The 23,131-nt window shown below is 44.6% G+C and overlaps 1 protein-coding gene across 1 annotated transcript in view; it reads left to right on the top strand.

The window, feature by feature from the left end:
• Nucleotides 1–23,131, top strand: part of szt2 (SZT2 subunit of KICSTOR complex) — a 114,601-nt gene that overhangs the window by 510 nt on the left and 90,960 nt on the right. Inside the window, exons 2-26 of the mRNA XM_062556676.1 lie at nucleotides 566–691; nucleotides 796–969; nucleotides 1,579–1,749; nucleotides 1,983–2,117; nucleotides 2,341–2,506; nucleotides 2,643–2,749; nucleotides 3,110–3,320; nucleotides 4,937–5,107; nucleotides 5,411–5,642; nucleotides 5,963–6,092; nucleotides 6,780–6,925; nucleotides 7,341–7,493; nucleotides 7,732–7,846; nucleotides 8,430–8,638; nucleotides 9,175–9,411; nucleotides 10,152–10,230; nucleotides 10,845–10,933; nucleotides 15,006–15,174; nucleotides 16,065–16,179; nucleotides 16,534–16,650; nucleotides 17,638–17,838; nucleotides 19,407–19,504; nucleotides 20,194–20,335; nucleotides 21,143–21,382; nucleotides 22,344–22,545. Of these exons, the coding sequence (XP_062412660.1) occupies nucleotides 566–691; nucleotides 796–969; nucleotides 1,579–1,749; nucleotides 1,983–2,117; nucleotides 2,341–2,506; nucleotides 2,643–2,749; nucleotides 3,110–3,320; nucleotides 4,937–5,107; nucleotides 5,411–5,642; nucleotides 5,963–6,092; nucleotides 6,780–6,925; nucleotides 7,341–7,493; nucleotides 7,732–7,846; nucleotides 8,430–8,638; nucleotides 9,175–9,411; nucleotides 10,152–10,230; nucleotides 10,845–10,933; nucleotides 15,006–15,174; nucleotides 16,065–16,179; nucleotides 16,534–16,650; nucleotides 17,638–17,838; nucleotides 19,407–19,504; nucleotides 20,194–20,335; nucleotides 21,143–21,382; nucleotides 22,344–22,545 (3,935 nt within the window). The remainder of the gene's footprint in view (nucleotides 1–565; nucleotides 692–795; nucleotides 970–1,578; nucleotides 1,750–1,982; nucleotides 2,118–2,340; nucleotides 2,507–2,642; nucleotides 2,750–3,109; nucleotides 3,321–4,936; nucleotides 5,108–5,410; nucleotides 5,643–5,962; nucleotides 6,093–6,779; nucleotides 6,926–7,340; nucleotides 7,494–7,731; nucleotides 7,847–8,429; nucleotides 8,639–9,174; nucleotides 9,412–10,151; nucleotides 10,231–10,844; nucleotides 10,934–15,005; nucleotides 15,175–16,064; nucleotides 16,180–16,533; nucleotides 16,651–17,637; nucleotides 17,839–19,406; nucleotides 19,505–20,193; nucleotides 20,336–21,142; nucleotides 21,383–22,343; nucleotides 22,546–23,131) is intronic.

The following is a 23,131-nucleotide window of genomic DNA, read 5'->3' as shown; positions in this document are numbered from 1 at the left end:
CGGAAATAACATGAACCAAGGTGATCCCTCTCGAAATGTCTATAGCCTACCTCTGGAGAATGTTACTGTGATCATTAAGTAATTCGATATTGAGGAAACACGAAGTCACGACAAGGCTGCTGTCTCGTGTTAAAACTTGGCTGCTCGTCAAAACACCGTGCCTCTCAATGTCCTGTTCGCCACAGACACATTGCGCTTGTTTTCCGGAGGAGGACACAGCGCTAGTGTATGGCAATGGTTTGTATGGCCGGTGATTTACCCCTTTGCATACTGTGTATACTTTCATAGCAGTGCCAGGAAGCTATTTTTGTACTCAAAGAAAAACAACTGTTCATGTTGCAAATCACTGCAAGTCACAGCCAGTTAGCTGGCAGTGATAAATATCTGTCGTTGCTTGAGTTACTAGAAGCACATTTGAAATACTCGATAGTACAATGCACACACATACATAAAGTATATGTCTAGATTACAGCTTGTTCAATAATGTATTTTCTTATACAGTTGAAGGATAACTAAACTGTTGAAGCTCAACTGCTCACATCTTGATGTATTCCCTGGCCCCTAGGTAGAGGAGGCAGATCAGGTTTTCCTGCTTATGAAGGAGGAGTACCGTATATCTCGGAATGTCCGTCTCGCCTGGTTCCTGAGCAAACTGAATCAGGTCATTCAGCCCTCGCCTAAGGCTGAGTTGGTGAGTTTGGCTTTAAAGATCATTAATTTGCCCTCGTTTCCTTCCCTGCTCTCGCTACACTATGCTACTGTGCTCACTGATGTTATTCACACCTCTTCTTGCAGGAGAAGTCAGAGAATGAGCTGGACGTTCTAAGCATCCTGCCCAAAGGATGGCAGCCGGAGTTTTCTCCCTCTACCCTGCCCTACCAGCTGGTGCCGGCCACATGTGTAAACTTCCTGGCGCGGCGCTACCGCTTCATAATAGAGCTGGACCTCAGCCCCTCCACAGGGATTGTGGTAAGAAAGCCGGTGTCTTGTTACGACATTGAGATTATTCTTATCTAAAACATGACCCCAATAACCAATAAAGCTTCTCACTGGTACCAGAGCAACTCTTACAACACTGATTTGAGAGTGTTGAGGTAGGGGTGAAGGTTTCGGGTGAAGGTTTCGGCTGAAGTATATTATTGTCTTTTAAAAGCACAGGCCATAGTGGATGGTCATGGCAGCTTGAATATATGATGCAGTTATGCTGTGCAGTATAATCTCTATGTATACACATCTCAGTTTGGTTCATTAAGTCTTTCAGGATTCACCTAGACAGTTAAAATTATTCTTAAATGTCTCCTTGTTTATCAATACAGTATCTATCTATATATCTATCTATCCATCTAAAGAGGTCTAGTCTGCCTAGTCAGACACTGTCTGCGATTCCATATGCCAAGGGAAGGACTTGCATTATGTAATCTCCCCTCTCAGTCATTTGCTAAAATTCACACCAGAGTATGACAAAGCTATTTGCGTTAGGGGCTTCTTACAGGCCGTTTACAGGCTGCTTCTCAGATGGGCCCCATGGTCCATGTATGGCCAGTGTTCTGATGGCTATATTGTGTCTGCGCTGTCCAGGATGACTGCACTGGTGAGATGATTTTCGATGAGGTGTTCCATGCGCTGTCCCGGTGTCTGGCTGGTTTGGCCCGACCATTCAAAGTGCCTGGAACTGACCTGCTCTTTAAGCCCAAGGTGTTCATCACCATCCTGGCTTACTCCTCCATCATTGGGCTCAGCACTCACCAGGTGATTTAGCATCTTACAATGTCACCAGTATGCCATCATGTACAAACACCACACACATCATATTTTGTAGATATACGATACATACTTTGCATACATTATACACCATATGCATAGAAGAATATGATAAGATGAACAGACTGAAAGGATACACTATAGAATGTGAATAGAACCAGTACGTGATGATAGGGAGTGAATAGAAATGGCAGAAGTAAAGGACAGTTTCTTTGGCTCAGGTGTTGGTGCAGGGCTGTCAGTTGGATGGGACCGACCTGGATAAGTTCCTGCAGCAGATCTATCAGCAGCTGCGAGCTGTGGAGAACAACATCGCCGAGGTGCTTCAGCAGCAGAATGACCAGGCCAGGGGACAGGTCAGGCCTCTCGCTTCTACTGTTCAAAGTGTTTCTTTGTCACTAGCATAGTGAATTCAGAGATAATTCACAGCGGTGTCACTGACAAAAGTGACTAAAGGGAATTTGACAGATGAGCATAGCACAGACGGAATGTGGCAGCTCTCTTTTTGAAGTGTGTGTGTGCGTGTGTGTGTGCGTACGTGTGTGTGTTTGTGTGTGTGTGCATGTGTGTATGCGCCAGCAGTGTGATGGAGGCTCCATCTGCCATGGGCTGCCCAGCGACGGCATGGAAGAAGAGCCTCAGAGAAAGCTGGGAGTTTCCATGGTGACGGCGGATGTTGGGCTAGTCAGTATGGTGCGGCAGGGTATCCTCGCTCTCCAGCTCCTGCCTCCAAACTCCAGCGCAGGTGTGCAGCCTTACACACACACACACACACACATACACTCACTCTCTCTCACACACACACACACACACACACAGACTGTGATGCTATGTACACTCTAGCAATGCCCAGTACTCATGCAGGTGTTCCTGGCTGGCAGGTATAATTATCATCACTGATGGAGTCACCAGTGTGCCAGATGTGGCTGTGTGTGAAACGCTACTGAACCAGCTGAGAAGTGCCACAATTGCCTGCTCTTTTGTCCAGGTGAGTTGCTAATCACGAGGATCATGTCAAGTTATAGGAAAACACCACTTTTCTTATTTCAGCCTGGGCTGACAACTTGTACCTATTAGCATGTTAATGGTGAAAAAAGTGGTACTTTGATGTGACGCAATGCTATTTGCAATGTTAGCCTGCTAGCTCAATACTGCATAGATTCTGATGAGTTTTGTCATCACTGAGAGGTTGAAATTTTCTTGTGTTTCCCTTTGTGTCTGTTTAGTAAGTTTAGTAACATAGTAGATGAAAACATATTTGTAGTCTTCTATTCTTCTACTTGCTTCAGGTTGTAAATGTAGTGTCTGCTGAATTACATGTCTGTGCGTATGATTGGTTGACTGCTAGGTGGGTGGGGCATACTCGTACGACTGCAGTTTTGGCTACATCCCCAATGTGGAGCTGATGAAGTTCATCTCCCTGGCCACGTTCGGCTCGTACCTGTCCACCTGTCCCGAGCCAGACCCCAGCAGCCAGGAGATGAACGCCTACCACAAGGCCTTCCTCACCTACTCCTTCCTCAAGACCAGCGAGTCACTGAACCCAGAGTACTACTGCTGTAAGACCGCACGCCCTCACACTGCCATGACACTGGAGATGGAGCTATTCGAAGGACAAAGCCCTGTTGTGTATAGCTTGAGATAATACATGTTAGTGTGTATACACTTGCATAACCAAAGATGTTACCAAATCATAACGATGACTTATAGAGAATCATTTCTTTAAATGTATCCTTTGTTTAAGCAGGGTAGTCACATTAGGACAGAAGTCTTTTTTTCCAAGTGAACCCTGGCCAAGAAAGGCAGCAACCAGCTTTAGTTATAAAACATAGTGTATAATTATACACAGAGTCTAGTGAGCATAACACAGTCTTTGAAGCATGCATATAGAAAGTCACCATAATCTAGAACAAATGAACGAGTGACCGTATTAGTGATATTTTTACAAATCTAATTTATGTATATGGTGGACAGTAATGGCCCTGCAGTGGATCATTGTGAAAGCCAATATTAATAGCATACTTTTCAGATGTTACTGTATACTGTCACATATTGCACAGTCAAATCACAAAAAAAGATCATTTTTAAACCATCCCATCACCAATTTTACTCAACATATTGAAATATCATGGTTTACAGTATCAAAGGCCTTAGACAGATCAACAAACTGCACGGCATGTTAGTTTTTACATCTTGCGAAATCCCCATGACCCAAGTTGTTTATTCCAAAGTTGTGTGGTTTAGCAAGGGGCTCATAAACCAGTGGGGGGAAGTGACTGGTTCTCCCCATGCTATCAGTCCTGCCTCACTGCTTGGCCGCAGTTCACAGACAGCACAATAATCAATGCAGCAGGACAGGGAGCAGCAGACTCCCATCTCTCAGTGCCTGTCTCGGGCTAGCGGTGGTGGGAAATGCCAAGAATGCTGTTGATTTTTATCTGCGGGGGGATGAGCACAGGGTAGACAAAGCCCTCGCAGAAATGGGAGAATTATGAAACAGGTCAGCGCCGAGTTTCACTGCCCTGGTATTTCAGGAACTGGGCAGGCCGTCTGTGCTCCAATTAAAAAGCCTTTTTTTCTCGAGGTTATGTGGGTTCCTCTCCATGCTCCTAATGTTATCTTCACACCTCCTGAGCGCCCAAGCTCCTCTCTGCCCACCGCTATTTCACTCATTTCCATAAGCATTACAGAGCTGGAGCTGGAGCGGGACTTCTAAGGCCCTGTAGTGCTTGGCTTCCTCCTTAGATACCGAGAATACTACTGCATATGCCATTAGGCAGGCTGGCAGATTAAGAGTTAGGATACAGATATTTGCTAATCTTATCTCATCTTAGATGTTTATTCAAGTGGCCATTTAAGTGTGCCTTGCTTGAAGCATAATAAGAGGAACAGAACACGTATGTGGTTTAAAATGCTGTTCTAGGACTTTCACATCCTTTTGCGAATTCATTTGCCCACAGCTGCGTCCTTATGCGTGTGTAATGTTGAACACTGACATGCAACAGTTACATTCATGTTTAATGTTTCATCAGGCTAATTGTACATCCAGTGCAGCATCATTTTTATATTTGTGAGCAGATGTTTGGGTGATGGGAGGATAATTGACATAATTTGCATCTGTTTTTGTATTTTGTATTTTGTGTGTGTGTGTGTGTGTGTGTGTGTGTGTGTGCAGTTGCTCAGCACAAGCTCTTTAATGAACACCTGGTGTCGACCAGTGGGAATCCTGCGCTCATGATGCGCCGGAAGAAACACACGGAGAAGGAGGTGCACGCTGACCTGGTCAGTGTGGTGTCCGTGCGGCTCCGAGAGGGCTACACCATACGCGAGATCAGCCTCTGTAAAGGTACACACACACACACACACACACACACACACACACACACACACACACAAATCATATACAACCTACTGTAAAAAGTAAACAAAGCCCATTACCCCAGTCAATCCCATATTTTTCACACTCTGTAAACAACTTATGAAAAGTATTTCTGAAATGGGTACATGTACAATACTATATAGTACTATGTACAGTACTGTATAGTGCTATGTACTATGTACAGCACTATGCCTTTATATGACCCCATCTCTGTCTCATTGCTTGGTGTGTTTTTGAGCCCTGTGTGTTGCCTATTTGCCCCACCTGTAGGGGGCACCCAGCTGGAGGTGAAGCTGGTGCTGCTGTGGAAGCACAACATGCGGATCGAGTACCTGGCGGTGGCCTCCTGGCCCCTGGAGCCGGGCAACCGCACCACCTGGGTGGAGGTGTCCATGGAGGGCAGCTACGACATCCTGCACGACATCAGCTGCACCATGAAGAAGCCCATCACCAGCCCCTACCGCACCTCCGTCATCCGCCGCTTCTGGAACACGCTGCAGAGGTGGGTGGGGCAGGGGGTCAATGGCAGTCTGTGTCAGAGGGGGCCGTGAATGGGAGGAATTGGGTGGCGCACTATTAGAGGGGACCATTTCGGAGGATCATTTTATTGAACTGATCTGGTCTCTGTCTTGTTTGTTTACATGTCCCTATGACCTAGTTTTCATTGTTTGGAAAGAGGGTGATTTTAGAATTGACCTCAGAACACGATTGACCTATTTCTAAGCGGAAGGCTTCTTTTTTTTTGTCCACGACCCTGTTATCTATATGCCACGACCCTGTTATCTATATGCCTCTCTCTCTGGTGTCGTGATTCTCCCGCAGTATAAATCAGACGGATCAGATGCTGGTCCACTTGCAGTCCTTCAACTCCATCCCCGAGCACTACACCATTCCCGAGAGCACAAAGAACGGAGTGCCACTCTTCTACATCCCCCCTGGATCCACCACCCCGGTGAGTGGCACTCTCTTTAATCACACGGTGTGCTGCTGCTACTGCTGCTGCTGCTGCTGCAGCTCAACTCAATGGAGCATTCATTGGCCAAGGCTAGCTTTCAAGGGAGGCTTTTGATCAGTTTCATCCAGTGTCTCTCCCCAGTAATAGCTATTCCTCTTCGGTGATCGAGCGGTAGATCAACACACACAAGGATGGAAACGGGAGCTGTAAAGTAGGCTACTACATAAAGGTGATGCCACACAGGGCAACTTTAAAAGCAGTGTCGCTGAGCTGTGTTATGGAGTGAAGCTCTGCGGGCACCGTTATTGAGCAATGACTTTTTATTTAGAGAACTTCAACCGCCAGCGTGCAACTTTGCCGCCGTCATCCAATCAGAAATGTGTTGGGCAAATCGGTGATTTGCTTAACAACAGTGCTCAAATTGCTGCCCCATGTACCACCTCGTTCAGACCCTGTGGATAACAATGACTGCTAAACGATTAGAGCATTCACATCATATAAAACTGTGCTCTTGACTGTGGAGGTTAATTAGCTCGGATGTTCTCTCTCTCTCTCTCTCTCTCTCTCGTCTTATCGTCTCCTAGCCTGGGGGAACCCCGAAACCTTCGGCGCGCACGTTTGAATTGGCTCTGCGGGTCACGGTCTGGTGCTAACCAGGCTAATCATCTCCTGTCTCTTCCGCAGGTTCTCTCGCTGCAGCACAGCGGCTCCAAAGACTCCAGCCAGTCGCAGTTCGCCTCCTACTGGAAGCCCATCCTGTCCATGGACGCCAACTTCTGGCAGCGCTGGCTGCACATGCACCGCATCGCCATTATCCTGGAGCACGACACGTGAGCCTCCTAATGCACCCGCTTAACACACTTAATCGATCCGTGATGGCCACCGTTAATGTAGGTCTGCCTGATGGCCTCGATATGCTGAGTGAGTGAGTGAGTGTGAGAGAGAGCAATGCAATGCAATGCAATGGGTTCTTCCCGTGTCCGTATTGCACCTTTGCACCAACTTTCCACTAAGATGAAAATCACAGGTTTTGCACATTTTATGCATAGTCCTGCAGACAGACAGACAGACAGACAGACAGACAGACAGACAGACAGACAGACAGACAGACAGACAGACAGACAGACAGACAGACAGACAGACAGACAGACAGACAGACAGACAGACAGACACAAAAGCTGGATCCAAGGATTCAGCAATGGTGTAATGATCCGTCTGATACTGTGTCTGCCCCCCCGTGTGTAGGCCTGTACCCAAACATGTGCACAACGCGGGCAGCAACGGTCGCTTCAGCACCATCCAGTGCCGCATCTCCCACTCAGCCCTCACCTCCCTGCTGCGGGACTGGAGCAGCTTTGTGCTAGTGGAGGGCTACTCTTACGTCAAGCTCATCTACAGGTACAGATGGCTCATGGGAAATATATCCTCTCCAGTGAACTTTGAGACATGTGTTTATGGAGCGCATGATTACTTTATGATTTTGGGGGTTAAGTTGTCTTTTTCAGTCCTAAATACACTAATACCAGAAAGAAATACAAATACACACACACACACACACACACACACACACACACACACACACACACACACATAGGCATACAAAGAAAGGTTAACAAATGTGTTGTTGACTCCACAGTGCTTCAGACCAACCGCCCACTTCCTTCTACCTGGTGCGGCTGATCTCCAAAGCCCCATGCATGGTGCTGCGTCTGGGCTTCCCCATAGGAACCCTGGCCCACACCAGGAACAAGGTGAGCCATGAATCCCAGCAGAACCCGATGGATCTCAGTAGATAGTGACTGACCTCAAATTGTGAGTAGAAAGGACATCACTGAAACTGTTCCTATACTGTATGTGTGCTTACCCACATAGCTTCCAAGCTAAGCTATGTATCTACAGCACTGAAAAAACAGTTGGGGCCATTCTCATTCGTCTTTTTATCTATCCTCCTTTCCTTCCTTCCTCAGGCCTCCAGCTCATTCCCACTGATTTATAAAGAACACTGGATAGACTATCCCATTGTTGCTGGGCCATCATTCTTTATCTATATAAGTGTGAACGAGGACCGAGGAAGGAAGGGAGGATAGATAAAAAGACGAATGAGAAGGGCCCAATGTTTGTAATAATAATACAGTATAATAACAGATAAAGCAAACACACATGGAATGTAAGTGATAGTAGAAATACTGATTACTGTTTAAAGGAACCATCTCATCCACGATTGCATTAGCAAACAGTAATACCAGCACCCTACAAACCCGTCTGTTCCTCTTAGCTGACCACTGTGTGTCAGTGCAGCAGCCTCATGACGGCCGGTTCTCCTCTTCCACGCAGATAGTGGACGAGCTGCGGGAGCAGATCCTGAGGCTGCGCTTCCCCCACCGCGTCCAGAACAAGGAGGCCACGCCCAAGACCAAGAGGAAAGTGCTGGGCAACAACACCTCGCCCTCCAAGTCGCCGCCGCTCCCGGCCCCCAAGCCCGCGCTGTCTGACCGCCCCTGTGTGGTGCTGCTCCACAAGCCCCTGGAGAAGATGCTGATCAGGTGACTGGCTCATGGCCACACTCATGTTTAGTACAGTGGGTACGGGTTGAGAATGCACCTTTTGCTGCGGGACTCCCGAAGAGATCCCGTAGGCTGTCGAGACGATTTTTTTCGAGGCTAAGGCAATGTACCCAAACAACCACCAGGTGGCAGAAAGTTTCAACCCGCATTTCAACTGCATTTAATGACTAAGTATGTATGTAGTATGTTTTATATAAATGATGGGCTCCTTTTCAACAGTAGACATGGTTTTAGTTCCTGCACCCAGTGCAGCTTGGTGTGTTGTCAACAGCACTAATAAATGCCTACATTGTTAGTCTCTTCATACCATAGATGTATTATTACTCTATTATTGCAAATGTATTTCAAATTCATCTTTAAATGTAGGATTTCCTGCATGTCTCACAGGCTTAAGTGAGTACAGTAAGTAATGTTGTGGCTAAAGTTTTCTCTTCATAGAAGAGAGAGAGATTTGAGAGATGCGAGTTTAATGTTTAATGTTTAATGTTTAAAGTTTTAAACTGACCGTCCTGCAGGTACGAGAAGCTGCCGCTGGACTTCCGCACGCCGTTCATCCTCAACATGGAGCCGTTCGCCCAGCCGCCCAACATGGCCGCCCCGCTGAGCTCGGCAGCCGGCCGCACCGCCTCGTCCACGCTGGCCTCGCTCTCGCGCTACTTCCTGCACCAGCGCTGGGTGTGGACGGTGCAGAGCGGCCTGGGCCCCGCCGTCTCCCTGCAGGCCGTCGCCCACATCCTCTCCATGCTGGCCGAGTGAGTGCGCTCGCTGTTAGCGGTTAGCTGTTAGCGGTTAGCTGTTAGCGGTTATCCTGGCCTGTTAACTGACTCCAATTGTTTCATCACAAGATGTTGGAATTGGGTTGATGCACAAGGAAGTAATTCTGCTGAGACACTGCTGTTAAAACTGTGTTAACACTTTTTAATGAATGATGACAAGTAGCAGTGTGGAGAATGTGTTCTATTGTGTGCATTATCAGTCTTTTAGTAGTATTGCTGAGGGCTTGAACAGGCTTATCCAGTAAGGAGTAACAGTAAACTGATCAGAACAGTTCATCAGCTCAGAGCTGTTGAATGAGAAAGAAGTGGATATGATCTACTTTTAAGACACTGATCCTCCCATAACACTCGTGTAATGTGTGTAATATTTGCAAAATCATATCCAAGCATATGTCTGCAGGCAAGCCCCATGTTTAATTTGCACGGGCTCTGCTATTGGGGCGAAACAAATGATGTAATTCTCTGTCATCCAGCAGTTGTTTGTGTGCAACACATTTGATAAGAGCTCATTAATCATTCAGCAGAGAAGTTTTGCAAACTCTAATATCATTCTCATAAAAGGATCCGTTCATTCCACAGCATTCTAGTCACACCCGTCGACAGCCCCCTAATCGAGGCTTAATATCGTCGGGCTCATCGCCTCCAGTTGCTTTTTTGTTTGCCAATTTTTCCTGTGCTGAGAATTTTAAAGGGCAAAACGGTGTCATTCTGTGCAGGATTCGCATCTCCGAGGGCTTTCACTACGCCGCCAGCGGGGAGGGCATCGTCAACATGGTGACAGAGCTTCCGATGAAGGTGAGCGGCCCTGCAAGATGCCCCCGGTGCAGCGGGCGCTTAAAAAAAGCCAGAGGAGGAATACAGATGTCCAGGCTAATAGCAGCCAGAGGTGGCACAAATCACACCAAGCACTCCGTGGGGGAGTCATTACCTTTTCATGTGCTGTTCTAAGCTTTAGAGCGGCTACAAATCTCAGCCCTTAGCGCCAGGGAACTTCGCTGCAGTATAGTGCAGACCAAAGGGGATGCCAAAGTCTTTGTGCCTTCGAATCGTGGCCCATGTGGCTAAAGAGGTTCTCATTTTCGCACGAGGCCAAGAGTACCGCTGCCTCTGTCGCTCCATCACTAGATGTCAGTGCTGGGTTGATGCACAGTGAAGTATTTTGGTAGACGCCGCTGTTGAAAGCCAGCAGTGAGAAATGAAAGGCTTCCCGTGTTAGTAATGAGTTTTGGGGTAATGTGTAGTTGATGTTGATTGCATGCACTGTGTTGACACTGTTTGTAATTAGTGATGCCAACAGCCTGCGTCAGTGTATGCACCATCAATCTTTCAGTACTGCTGAGGGCTTGGTTCACGTTTGCTCTGTGATGATGCAGTGTGTGTGTGTGTGTGTGTGTGTGTGACTACTACAGGGCCATCCTGTTGGCGTGGAGGAGGAGAGTCACACTTGCATAGTGCAATACATCCTTTTCCCCCCACACTCTACATCCACAAAGGACAGGTGAGACTATCTGAATTGTGATGTTGTCTCTCTCTCTTGTGCACTCGCTCTCTCTGACACACACACACACACTCACACACACACACACACAGACACTTGCCAAAACCAGAGTATTGTTTTGTTCACTTATATAGTCAGGGGGCCAAAACTGATATTAAAACTTTGTCGGACACTTTTTGGTACAAGCATACAACCTATCCAGTATTGATATTTAACCCCTCAACATGAGTTCTAGACAGGTTGTCAGCTTAGAAAATGTTATTTTGTCCATTTTAACACTATATTCTTAAAAATGGAAAAAGCGGATTTTCCCCCCAAAGTGCTTCCTTTTTCTTCCATGTTACCTACTGTAATTTTGGGCAAATGTGCAATATAATCCAACTTGTGTGCAAGCATGATCATTAAAAAATAATGATCAATAAATACCACAAGAGTATCACACCACAAGGGCCACTGTTGTGTCAGGGGGCCAATTCTGAAAAGGGCTTCCGTTAAGACTTTTGCAGACATGTTTTGGTTCAAGCTGTCAGTGTCACCCTATTTTTTTTTTGTTAGAAGACACAAATAGGTAAGATATCAGGGTGGTTGTGAAGACGAAGTTAAAAGCTTGTAGGGAGAGACATGCAATGCTGCACAAGTTATAATATTTAAATGTTACAGTGAAAATGTAGAACTGTAGATGGTGGTGTATAGTGCTATTTAACTTCATTAATATACCAGGCTGTGACACAAATGATATTTAATGGACATATAACTATAGTTATTCATTCAATCCAAAAATAACTGCTCTCTCACTACTTTAGGGTTAGTAACTAGTTAGCAATAACAACTTTGTTATAGTCGTATGGCAAAGGTATGTTTTTCCCCTGTAAAACCCGGGAAGTTAACTGAACTCAAATTATTTGAGTATACTGTAAAGCCTGGGAAGCTAACTTATCTGAAATCATTTGAGTAAACCGGATGCCTTGACATTTGAGTTTGGCAACTCATTTAATTTGAGTGTAAATAAGTCATTCAACTGGAGTTATTAGTATATTGTACAGTATGTATTGCATTTTGTGTTGGGATAACTTAAAGGAGTCAAGTAAACTACACTAATTTTATTCACCTAATAACAACTTGAGTGAATTGTCATGACAAGTAAGAATTATGTAGGCCTACACACGAAAAAATGCAATGTACTCAATGTGTGAGCTATAATTTTCTATGGATTATGGGTAAATGCTTCTTTGATTTTCTAATAAGTATTTGTTCTCTTAGCTGTTAATTGTGGCTTCTTACTGTTTACCAGGTGATGGGCAAAAATATTGTGTTGATGATTTTCAGAATATGGTCAGATATACCATTAAGGAGAAGCCCATTCTCAAAATATAAAGAACATTTTGAAGTTCATTTTTTCTTGGCCTAATGCAAAGTTGATTGTGTTTCCCAATTTGACTTTGACCTATAGTCACTTGAAAGTATCACAAAGTTGAGTATCCCAATGGTGTGATTGAGCCTCCTATTGTCTGTCTGTATTGTCTCTTGGGGAGATACAGACACATTATGCATGTTTACATTGAGTAACTATATTACCTATCTTATGGACAGGATATGAGCTTCAGGAGTAAAGATTTCAGGATTTTTTTATAGGTTTACATTTCTATTAAATTAATAGGATTACTGCAGAATGATGGTAGTGAAACATAATATTTATCACCATGGCAGTACTGGCCATCATGATATACTGTATCTTCAGATTATCATTACGTCTGTCAGAAGCATTACAAGTGATCTAAGATTTTAAAATCAGCCCACAGGCCAAGTCTGTTATGGATAGTCATCTGCTTGATGGTGTGTGGTGTCAATGTAAATAACACAATGACATAACAGCTATAGTATAGCCGTAAATATAGTTTAACTATTGCATTTAAGATTCAATTTCAGTCAAGATTAATATGTGATAATGTGTTAAGAATACTATGGACAGTGACATTCTGGGAAATGTAATGTGTGAATATACTTCTTGCCATGATTACTTAATTGAAATGAGTGGCATATACAGTCATGGCTGAAAGTGTTGGCACCCCATGCAATGAATAATGTATCATGAATAAATAAATGTTCTTCCTTAAAAGACTGGGGTCATACGTATTGGCACCCCTACCCCTATGTTAACCTGGGGTCATACGTATTGGCACCCCTATGTTAACCCTATGTTCTCAACTCCCATAGAGGCAGGCAGATTTTTATTTTCAAAGGCCACTTATTCATGGATCCAGGATACTATGCATCCTGATAAAGTTCCATTGGTCTTTAGAATTGCCCCACATCATCACAAACCCTTCACCATACCTAGAGATTGGCATGGTGTTTTGTTCAGTTTTCTTCAGTTAGCCTATTCGCCTGTTTGATGCTCATTGAGCTCAATGCAAATAAAACCAGCTACAGTAATAGGCCAACTGAATAAAACACCATGCCAATCTCTAGTTATGGTGAAGGGTGTGTGATGATGTGGGGCTATTTTAGTTCCAAAGGTCAAGGGAACTTTATCAGGATGCATAGTATCCTGGATCCATGAAATAAGTGGCCTTTAAAAATCTGCCTGCCCCTATGTTAACCCTTTGTGTTAAATTCCCATAGGGTTACATAGGGGTGCCAATGCATTTATTTATTTATGATACATTATTCATTCACATAGAACGTTGGTGTCCTTAAAGGTTGGATATGTTCTACTTTTATTACTTAAGGCATTAAGATCAATTTCCAAAATATGATTTTATATTTCTCTTTTTAGTCAACTTTAACATGGGTGCCAACACTTTCAGCCATGACTGTATTTTACTCAAGTTGAAATTAGGTGAATAAAATGAGTATACAGTAGTTTACTTGACTCCTTAAAGTTATCCCAACACAAACTACACACATAGAAATAACTCAGCTGAATGACTTATATACACTTAAGTTAACTTCCCGGGTTTTACAGTGCAGCCAAGCAGTGGTGCTCAGGTAGGCAGCCAACAGAAGGTACCCAGGGACCATGTCCATGTGCTCAGTCTGAGTCCTGGTCAGGGACATCGACACTGCCTGGTACTGCACTGACTTCCACTTTCCTCACATCCACATATCGTCAACTCCAAGCACCTGACCTGTACTCACCAAGCTCCAAGCACCTGACCTCTGTGGTTAAAAGCTGGGGGGAAAGCATGCCATCCTTCATGTGCCTTCTTCTGTTGGCTGCCTATACCCGAGCACCACTGCTTGGATGGGGAAAAATGCCTTTGCCATACGACTATTACAAAGTTATTACTACTAACTAGTTACTAACCTCTAATCCTAAAGAACTGAGAGCAGTTATGTTTGGGTAGAATTGATAACTATAGTGATATGTCCATTAAACACAATTTGTCACAACCTGGTACATTAATGAAGTCAAATAGCACCATAGACCACCATCTACAGTTCTACATTTTTGCCATAACATTAAAGTATTACAACATGTGCAGCAGTGCACTGTCTCTCCCTACAAGCTTTAAACTTGGCTTGACTCATTCCCATAGATAGGGGTACTGATTGATAGAGGTTTTGGAATGCTATGTTATGTTTCCAATCTGATATTCACTTTGAAAACTGGTTCTCTTTAGGCGGAGATTGTTTTTTTCATGTTCTAGGTCTGTTGTCTCTTATACTGTACAATAAATGTTCATTCTGACACTTCAGCAGACATCCCACGAGTGTTAGCTTTCACTCCATACCATTTTTTATCTATATGGTCCATGTGGTTGTGGAGATATTCAACATTTATCGTTGGCATGTCATGTTGAGCAGGAAACCAAAAAATTTTGCTTGACAACCACCATAATATCTTACCTATGGGTGTCTTCTAACTAAAATAATAGGTTGACCGCTTGTACCAAAACATGTCCGCAAAAGTCTTAACGGAAGCCCTTTTCAGAATTGGCCCCCTGACTAATATGCATGCCAGCAGTGTTTGTGTATAAACATATCTAGTATTGCTTGGCAGTTGTCCAGCGAGTGGCTTCACACTGTACTTGTCTCTCCTGCTCTGACCGTGTCTCTCGTTACCTCTAAGCTTCTCCACTGACGATGACAACGACACTGAGGTGGAGGCCATCGATGTGGACACGGAGTTGAACCTGGTGACGGAGTGCTGGGTGGAGCCCCAGAACGGGACGGTGTTGAGCGCCCAGGAGCAACAGCGCCACCTACTGGGCCTCACCTACCAGGAGATCCCACAGGCAGTCAGTAGCCATGCGTTATGCGTAACATTGCGTAACATTACGATCAGGTTTTCTTGTCTGTCTGTACAGTTCATCCATCTGTCTGTGTTCAGAATTAAGCATAAACGACGGGCCCGATCTCCATGAAAATAGGGTAAAATCTGTGAAATGGTCCAAGGACGAGCCTATGACCTATTGGAACAGATCCCTCGCTACTGTAGTGATTTTAGTTTTGCTTTTGCTACTCTTTTGTCATATGGCATTCACGCTTGGTTTGCCCTCTAGTGTTCAGACCAAGGAAATGCATTGATGGTCTCACTCAAAACAGTGACCTTGGAGTTTATTGAGTATATGGTTAGGCTTAAGTTGAATGAAGGAATTCATGCAACAGTATAGCATTTTTTTGACAACTGGTGGCCTAAAAGTGGTTATAACAGTGATATAACACTGTATAACTGTGATATAACAGTGTATAACAGTGATATAACAGTGTTCATATCGAGACATTAAAAGCCAATGACACTGATACTGTGATACTGATACCACTGATTTGAATGCACCAGAGCTACATGCCTATCTCTCTAGAGGTCTGTGCTCTCTGAGTGTTCTTCTAGTTTATTTAGCAGACACTTTAATCCACAAGTGCAAATATACAAGCAAAGCGTGCTTGTATGTTGATGTTTATGTTTACATTTGTTGATACTGGAAATATTTTTCATTAAATCTCATGATAATGGTAATTAGGTTAGCTTTACTTGCACTCTGTAGCAATAGCTAAGCTTTCTGGATGCACCGTTCCAGGTGATGTGAGAAGACATTTTGAAAAGGATATTTATACGCCAGGCTGTTGGAACTTTGTCACTGAGTGGCCATTAGAAGTTGCAAATGAGCGTCCTCTGTGTCCTCATCAGATATTCCCCAGAGACGTGGCGTGCATGTCCACCATGATGACCTTCGAGTACCTGAGCCAGTTGTGCCAGAACAAGGAGCAGGTGTACCCCTTCTGTTGCGCCAAGGACACTGCTGGTGAGTGTTCCCCCCTCTGAGCAAAACAGCCGTGAACAATCTACACTGTGGATGAAGCCATCAATGTCCAGTTATGCCCGTGGAGGAGAAGTATACCTTCACACCGCTATGCAATTTAAATGGGTTGTATTTACTGTGTTTGTTTGTTCATTTGGTTCATGGTTTTAAGTTGTTAGAAATTAGGGATGCCCTTCTTTTTGCTGTTTACTTGTCTGTAGAGTTATACCCTCACATTTTAAAGGGATTTAAGAATGAAAGATTTAAAGTGTCTTAAAGTAATCTTTATGCACAGGTATACAGTGACAGCTTTGGTCATGAACATTAACTGCTGGTCTTGTCACTTCTATGTTGAAGATGGAGAGGTGTCTGCCAGTACCGAGAGCATCCAGACGGTGCCCTTCCAGTTCGACTTGATGAAGCTTCTACCCAAGTGCCAACAGATTGAGATTTTCTTCCTCACCCTCAGCAGAGGTAGAAATCTCCCTGACCTTAAAGCCCGCCACACTCCAGCACTGATACGGTGGTGCTGTCGTCTCACGTTGTTGTTGTTTGTCCCCTGTTGCCCGGTGGTGCAGCGGATGTCATCACAATCTGTAACTAGAAAAGCACTCCGATAACTCAGAGAAAAAAAATCACTCAAACCTCCGCCGTCAAGCGAAAACATAACTGCCTTCTGGATCCAGACGCTGATACGGATCATTCCCGAAATTCAATGGTTTCTTCCTTGGGTCATTTCAGACCTTCCCTGAAAATTTCATTCAAATCCATAACTTTTTGAGATATCTTGCGAGCAAACAAACAAACAGACAAACAAAGCCAGATGAAAACATAACCCCCTTAGTGGAGGTAATGAACAATCGATTTTCATAAGCGCACTGCCAAAAATGGGACTGAATTGGAATCAGCATGGCGGCAGTGAAAGTGTTTTGGTGCTGGTGTGAGGGGTAGTGATAAAATGGAAATGGAAGCAAACAATGGAAACTAAGTAATACAAAAACCAAAACAATGGAAACTAAGTAATCAAAAAGACAAACGAATAATGGAAGCTAAGTAATCAAAGCAAACAAACAAGGGAAACTAAGTAATCAAACAAACATCAGACGTGGAGTATGCCACTCTCATGTTGATGGTAGTGTGCAGTGACTCAGAAGTTTGATAGAAATGATAGAACATGGTTTGAGTAACACCAAGTGCATGGGCTCAGTCTCCAGGGAGTCATCATGCTGACTCTGTGCCACATCCATCCTCTGAGCCACTTAGGACCAAGCATCTGGGCAATGTATACAGCAGAATGTGAAATCCAATTTGTAAAAGTGTCGCTTCGCGCATTTATTTCCAGACCTTGTCAGTCATTTGCGGCTTGTTAGCTGTGACATTTGGTGTACGGGACATTACGTTTGATGAATGTCCTGTCTCCTTCTCTCCTTCGCTCCCTCCCTCCCTTCCTCCCTCTTTCAGCGGAGAACGAGGAGGTGCTCCAGGGCGCCCCCTCCCTGCCCAACGAGCTCCTGCTCAGCCTCTTCCACGGCTCCCTGCAGCAAGACCTCAGCGACCGCGAGATCCCGTTGGCCGACGTGGATCACGTGACCTTCATGCATCACATCCTGGACAGGGAAAGGGACGGTCATGTGGCTCCTTTCTCCCTGCCTGTAATCAAAGGTAATTTCTATGAGTTGATCGCTTGCAAGGAGTGTGACTAGGGTGTAAAACAGGGTGTCCCTAATTTGAATGGCAGGCAAAGACTAAAGACAAAGTCTAACGAAAGCTAATTTGATAACTGGACAACATCTCTTTGCTTATTTAAAGGGGAACTAGTTTGTTTTAACTGAACAACTTCAGAGTTATTGGAATGGTTTTATGTCTTGTTTCGGGTTGAATGGTGGCTGTCTCGCTTTTACCTACAGTGTAGCGCCTGTGAGCTGAAAAACCACCCTTGCAACTTTGGGCTGGCGGGCAACGGCACTGCCAAACAAAAAGTCTCGCAGCCTCGCGATCATACTCGTGATGTAACAAATTGCTTTTCCTGCACTACTCACATACAGGCACCGGCTAGAACTAGAGTAGAATTTCTCAGACATTGTCATGGCTGATCCAGCGAAAAGAAGCAGAAAGCGAGTAAACCGTTGTCGGAGGAACAGGGAAAGAGGAAACTGCAGACTGACCGATTGAGCAAGTGTCATGAAATATATACGCTAAATCTGTACAGGGAGCTCTGCAGAGAAATCTGTGAACGAATAACAAGAAAACAGCGAAGAAATTGCCCAAGCTGCATAGATTTTTCTTAACACAGGTCACAGGTCTGTTCAATTCTCTCATCTACCACACAATATTTTTAGCTCATGTTCAAGGCTCTTTGCACTTTGCCAGTTATTTCTCCGATGCCAATTTTTAAATTGGGGCCCTGGGCGTCGCTCCAATGCTACTCGGTCTGAGGATCCTAATAGTTCTCTAATGTTACAAACCATATGAGGCAGTCAAGAGATCTCATTGTGGAAAGCCTGTAATTTGGCTATTGAATTTAAGCGTGCCTACTGCCTACGCATTTGGACTATTATGGTCTTCACCAGGACAGGTTTGACAATGAGAGACTGATTTAATTTCCTTCATCATTAGAGGTTGTCAAAGTCATGTTACGTGGTTTCTAAGCTTGAACTTTTTTTGTCACATGCATACAGCAAATATCTCATGATCCGCTAGCTGCCTTCTCCCTGAATACGCTGTAAAAAAGCCCAGGCTCCATAAACTGCAACAAAAACAGCACGGACTATGGACCATGAAACATAACAAACTGTTCCAGCCAATCACCAACGAGATTCGTGTTCATGACCGTTTCAGTTGCACGGGAGGGGGAGGGGGAGGGGGAGGGAGTTGTGAGCTATCTAAAAGTGACGTCACCCAGCTGTGCTTAGAGAACCTTTTAATGTTGTCAGCCATCTCAAATGCCCTGCACTTGGATGGGATTTGAGATGGGAGTCTTGAATATGATGTTCAGATAAACAATGTGGGAACATTAGGTATTCAGGGTATTTCAGTGGACATATGCATCAGGGAAGATGTACTGTACGAGTGTCGAGGAGAATTCACCAGACGAGTGTCGTTTCCATCTGAAATGCTCCAAACAGTGATTAAAATGTCAATTTTCCTTAATACACAATGTGTATTGTGTATATGAATGTATGTATGTATGTATGTGATGTATATGGATATGTCTTTCTGCCTGTGTGCAGAGGAGTGTCTGAAGCCCCCAGAGAGGCAGGACACGGTCATGTCCATCCACACCATCGGGAGCAGCAAAGAGGCTACTGGCTCCACCAGCACGCTACAGGTGAACTCCTTAATGCCGTTCACACCAGGAACCATAACTGAAGCAATATAAATTAATTCATGCCTGTGTCTGTCTTGGGGATTTTACTTTGAACTTATTCCACTAAAAGACATAAGCTAGAACACCCCTTACACCGACTGACCTTAGATATTTAAATAAATGAATAAATAAATACGAACTTTCTGTCTCAGTCATTTGGCTTTGCATAATCAGCCAAGATTTCGTAATCTTGTTGGGGTAACATTAGGTAATCTGGGTATTTCAGGGGAAATGTGCATCAGGGAAGATGTACGAGTGTCAAGTAGAATTCACCAGACGAGTGTCTCTTCCATCTGAAATGCTCCAAACAGTGATTAAAATTTCAATTTTCCTTAATCCCTCCGGTGGGGCCTGCTGAGAGGCCCATCGTGATTGCCTCGACGATGACATGTGTTCTGCGCTCTCTCTATCTCTCTCTTTCTGCTCTCTCTCTCTCGTTCTCTATCTCTCTCTTTCTCTCTCTTTCTCTCTCTCTCTCTGTGCACTCACTCACTCACTCACTCTCTCTCTCCCCCTCTATCTCTGCGCTCTCTCTCTCTCTCTGCGCACTCACTCACTCACTCTCTCTCTCTCTCTCTCTCTCTCTCTCTCTCTCTCTCTCCCTCTCCCCCTCTACCCCCTCTCTCTCTCTCTCTCTGTTTCCTTGACAGAGTTTCAGCAACGCGGAGCTGGTGGACGAGGAGCAGCTGGCGGAGGGGAGAGGGGAGAGCTCCATACCCCAGTGGAAGTGCTACGTCAAATATGTCAACCCCCAGCAAATCTTTCTCACCTTTCTACCTGCCACCTTCACCGGTAAAGGACATGTGATGACTTTTTAAGAGTTGTTCTCATGACGCGAGAATGATTGAGAGGATTGATGAGGTGTTCATCCAGAAATGGGATCTGTATATGCTTAAACTCATGCAAGGAACAGCTGCGGTTGGGTTTGCTTGACGGTGTAACACAAGTTGAGCTAGCCAACACTGTTAGAGGAGACTTAAAAAGGAAATGGACACCAATGCTTTATGGTCACAGACATTCCTTTGGTTCACTTTTTTTTTTTGGCACAGAGACGGGACAATCTAATATGGATAATTACAGTGTGATAGAGTTTTGGGTGGATTATTCTACCATGAGTCAATTTCACATTACACCATTCATCCTAACCCTAATCCCTCACACAGAGACAGATTAAGTGAAAACGGTTCTGTTCTGTAGCTGTTAACTCATCATCAAATGGTGATGAATGTTTGAAAAGTAGCGAAAGTACGGTTGGCTTGAATACAAGCATGTCATCTAAGTGATTATATCTTCAGGATGTACCGAAGCAGTTTAAAAGAATTATGTATCTGTTTAACACTTAATTTAGTTCAGTGAAATAATATCCTTTTAGTGATTTCCTTTGCTGTCTCCTTTTGCCCTTGAGTTAATGTGTATGTGATGGCATACTCAGGTGGATGTTGCCCATTCTAAAACGTTTTGGGTGCCCTGATAAAGCACTATATAGATACATTTCTTGAGGTGTAAATGGAAGTTCTTGTTGCTGTTGTTGTTGTTGTTTTTTATTGTTGTTGCAGTATGTGATGCTGGAATGCTCTTGTCTTCCCTCTCTCTATGTAGACGTGCAGATCCTGATGTCATCAGGGCTGGAGACTGAGCTCACAGCTAACGGCAGTTTCCAGGACGACGAGCACACTCTTAACCAGTCTCAGGCGGACTCCCACAACGGCTCCGTCAACGGGCTGGTGGACTCTGGGGGTGCTCAGGAGCCCTTCTCCCCACTGCTGTCCCCAGCCAGCCCAGCCACAGAGCTCGGGGCACCGGGGAACCTGGGCTCAGAACAGACCAATGGGACGGCGGGTGAGGACGGCACCCCTCAGCTGTCTGAGGAGATGAACTCATGCTTATTTTGCAGACTATGTCCAGTAACAGTCATATCAATAGTGTTGTACTATTCTAAGGGCCTATTAAGGTTTACAAGTAGTTTGGGTTGCGGTTGTGTGGTTAATGGAATGTGTAAGCACAAATGTTTTGATGGAATGTTAGTAACTAGTAGATTGGGCCAGCAAACTTCAAGGTGCTCTGGCTCCACTGGCTGGAGGCATCTCCAGTATCATACATGCAAATTCTTTATGGCGGATCTCTAGGAAGTCTAGTGAACATGGTAGATCTCCAGTGACGTTAGATGTATATAAACATGAGAGATATCCAGTAACATTAAATGTAAACTAGAAAAGCACTCAGAGAGTGCAGACCTCCGAAAACATAACCGCCTCCTGGATCCAGACGGTGATACGGATCACTCCCATGATGTGATCGTGAAATTGAATCGTTTCTTCCTTGGGTCATTTCAGACTTTTCTTGAAAATCTCATCAAAATCCATCCGTAACTTTTTGAGTTATCTTGCAAACTAACAAACAAACAGACAGACAAACAAAAACAAACCTTGATGAAAGCATAACCTCCTTGGGGAAGGTAATAAACATAGCAGATCTCCAAGGTTAGATGTAAATACATACGGCAGATCTGTTGGCATACTATATCCATTGTTTAGTCGGAATGGGGACAGTTTGTTGATGACAAAGAAGGTTTAAATATATAGTCTAGGTCTAGTAATATATAGTTAATGTCTATCGTCTGTGGTATTTTCAGTACAGACTCTCCATCAGGCTTTCTCTGTGTCACCACCAGTATCTCTTCATCTCTTTGATATCTTCTTTTGAACCCCCCACTTTTATCTTTGTCCCTCCAAGCTGTGTGTGGGAACTCAGTTCTGTGTGTGTGTGTGTGTGTGTGTGTGTGTGTTCCTGTGCACCACAGAGGAGCGAGAAGGCGTTCAGTTTGCTGAGCCTCAGCGGCGTGACCTCCACATCACCTTCAGCCGTCAGGGGTCCCAGCAGAGCTCAGGGGATGCGGCTCGCCCCCGCTGCCCCGTCTACGTCTACAACTGCTCTCTGGACACCCTGAAGGAGCAGCTGGTCAACCCCAACTCTGGCCGCCAACCACGGGACGTCTTTCTCAGGTAACTCTCACCCCCCCACCCCCCCTTTTCCCACCCCCACCCCTACCAGACCAGCCCCATACTCGGCACATTAGCAGTGTGGGACCCTTTGAACTGGTTTCCCAGGCAGGGATTATCCCTAATCCTGGCCTAAATCACATGTCAAAGGCTGGATTTCCATGGAAAATCCCAAATTTACACCCAGAGAAGTAGACTTGTAAACGGTGACTCACAAAGCCTGTCCCAGCATGTCATTGTGGCGCTGCTTTCATTAGGCAGCTCCAGCTCGTGAAAGTCAAGACACTTTAGCTGAACCCTCCTTAAAGAGACTGGCATAGCCATGGCATAATCATGTTGTGGCGGAGGCCAAGCACTGACGTCCATTTTCATTATTGATTTCCCGTAATGGCAGCCAAGTGTACAATTATCATTATCATCATTTGTGACAATTTTCATAATGCCTGAAGCTAGGTGGCTTATTGCCATCTTTAGTAATCTGATATTTTGTCATAACAATTTCCAATAATAATTCCGGTAAAAGGAATGGTTGTATCATCAAGCGTTAATGATGAATAGTGATAGGATATGGTGTCTTTCATGATCTATT

The sequence above is a fragment of the Sardina pilchardus genome, chromosome 15, assembly GCF_963854185.1.
Source record: "Sardina pilchardus chromosome 15, fSarPil1.1, whole genome shotgun sequence".
Taxonomy (NCBI): domain Eukaryota; kingdom Metazoa; phylum Chordata; class Actinopteri; order Clupeiformes; family Clupeidae; genus Sardina; species Sardina pilchardus.
This window is presented reverse-complemented; position numbering and strand designations above follow the sequence as displayed.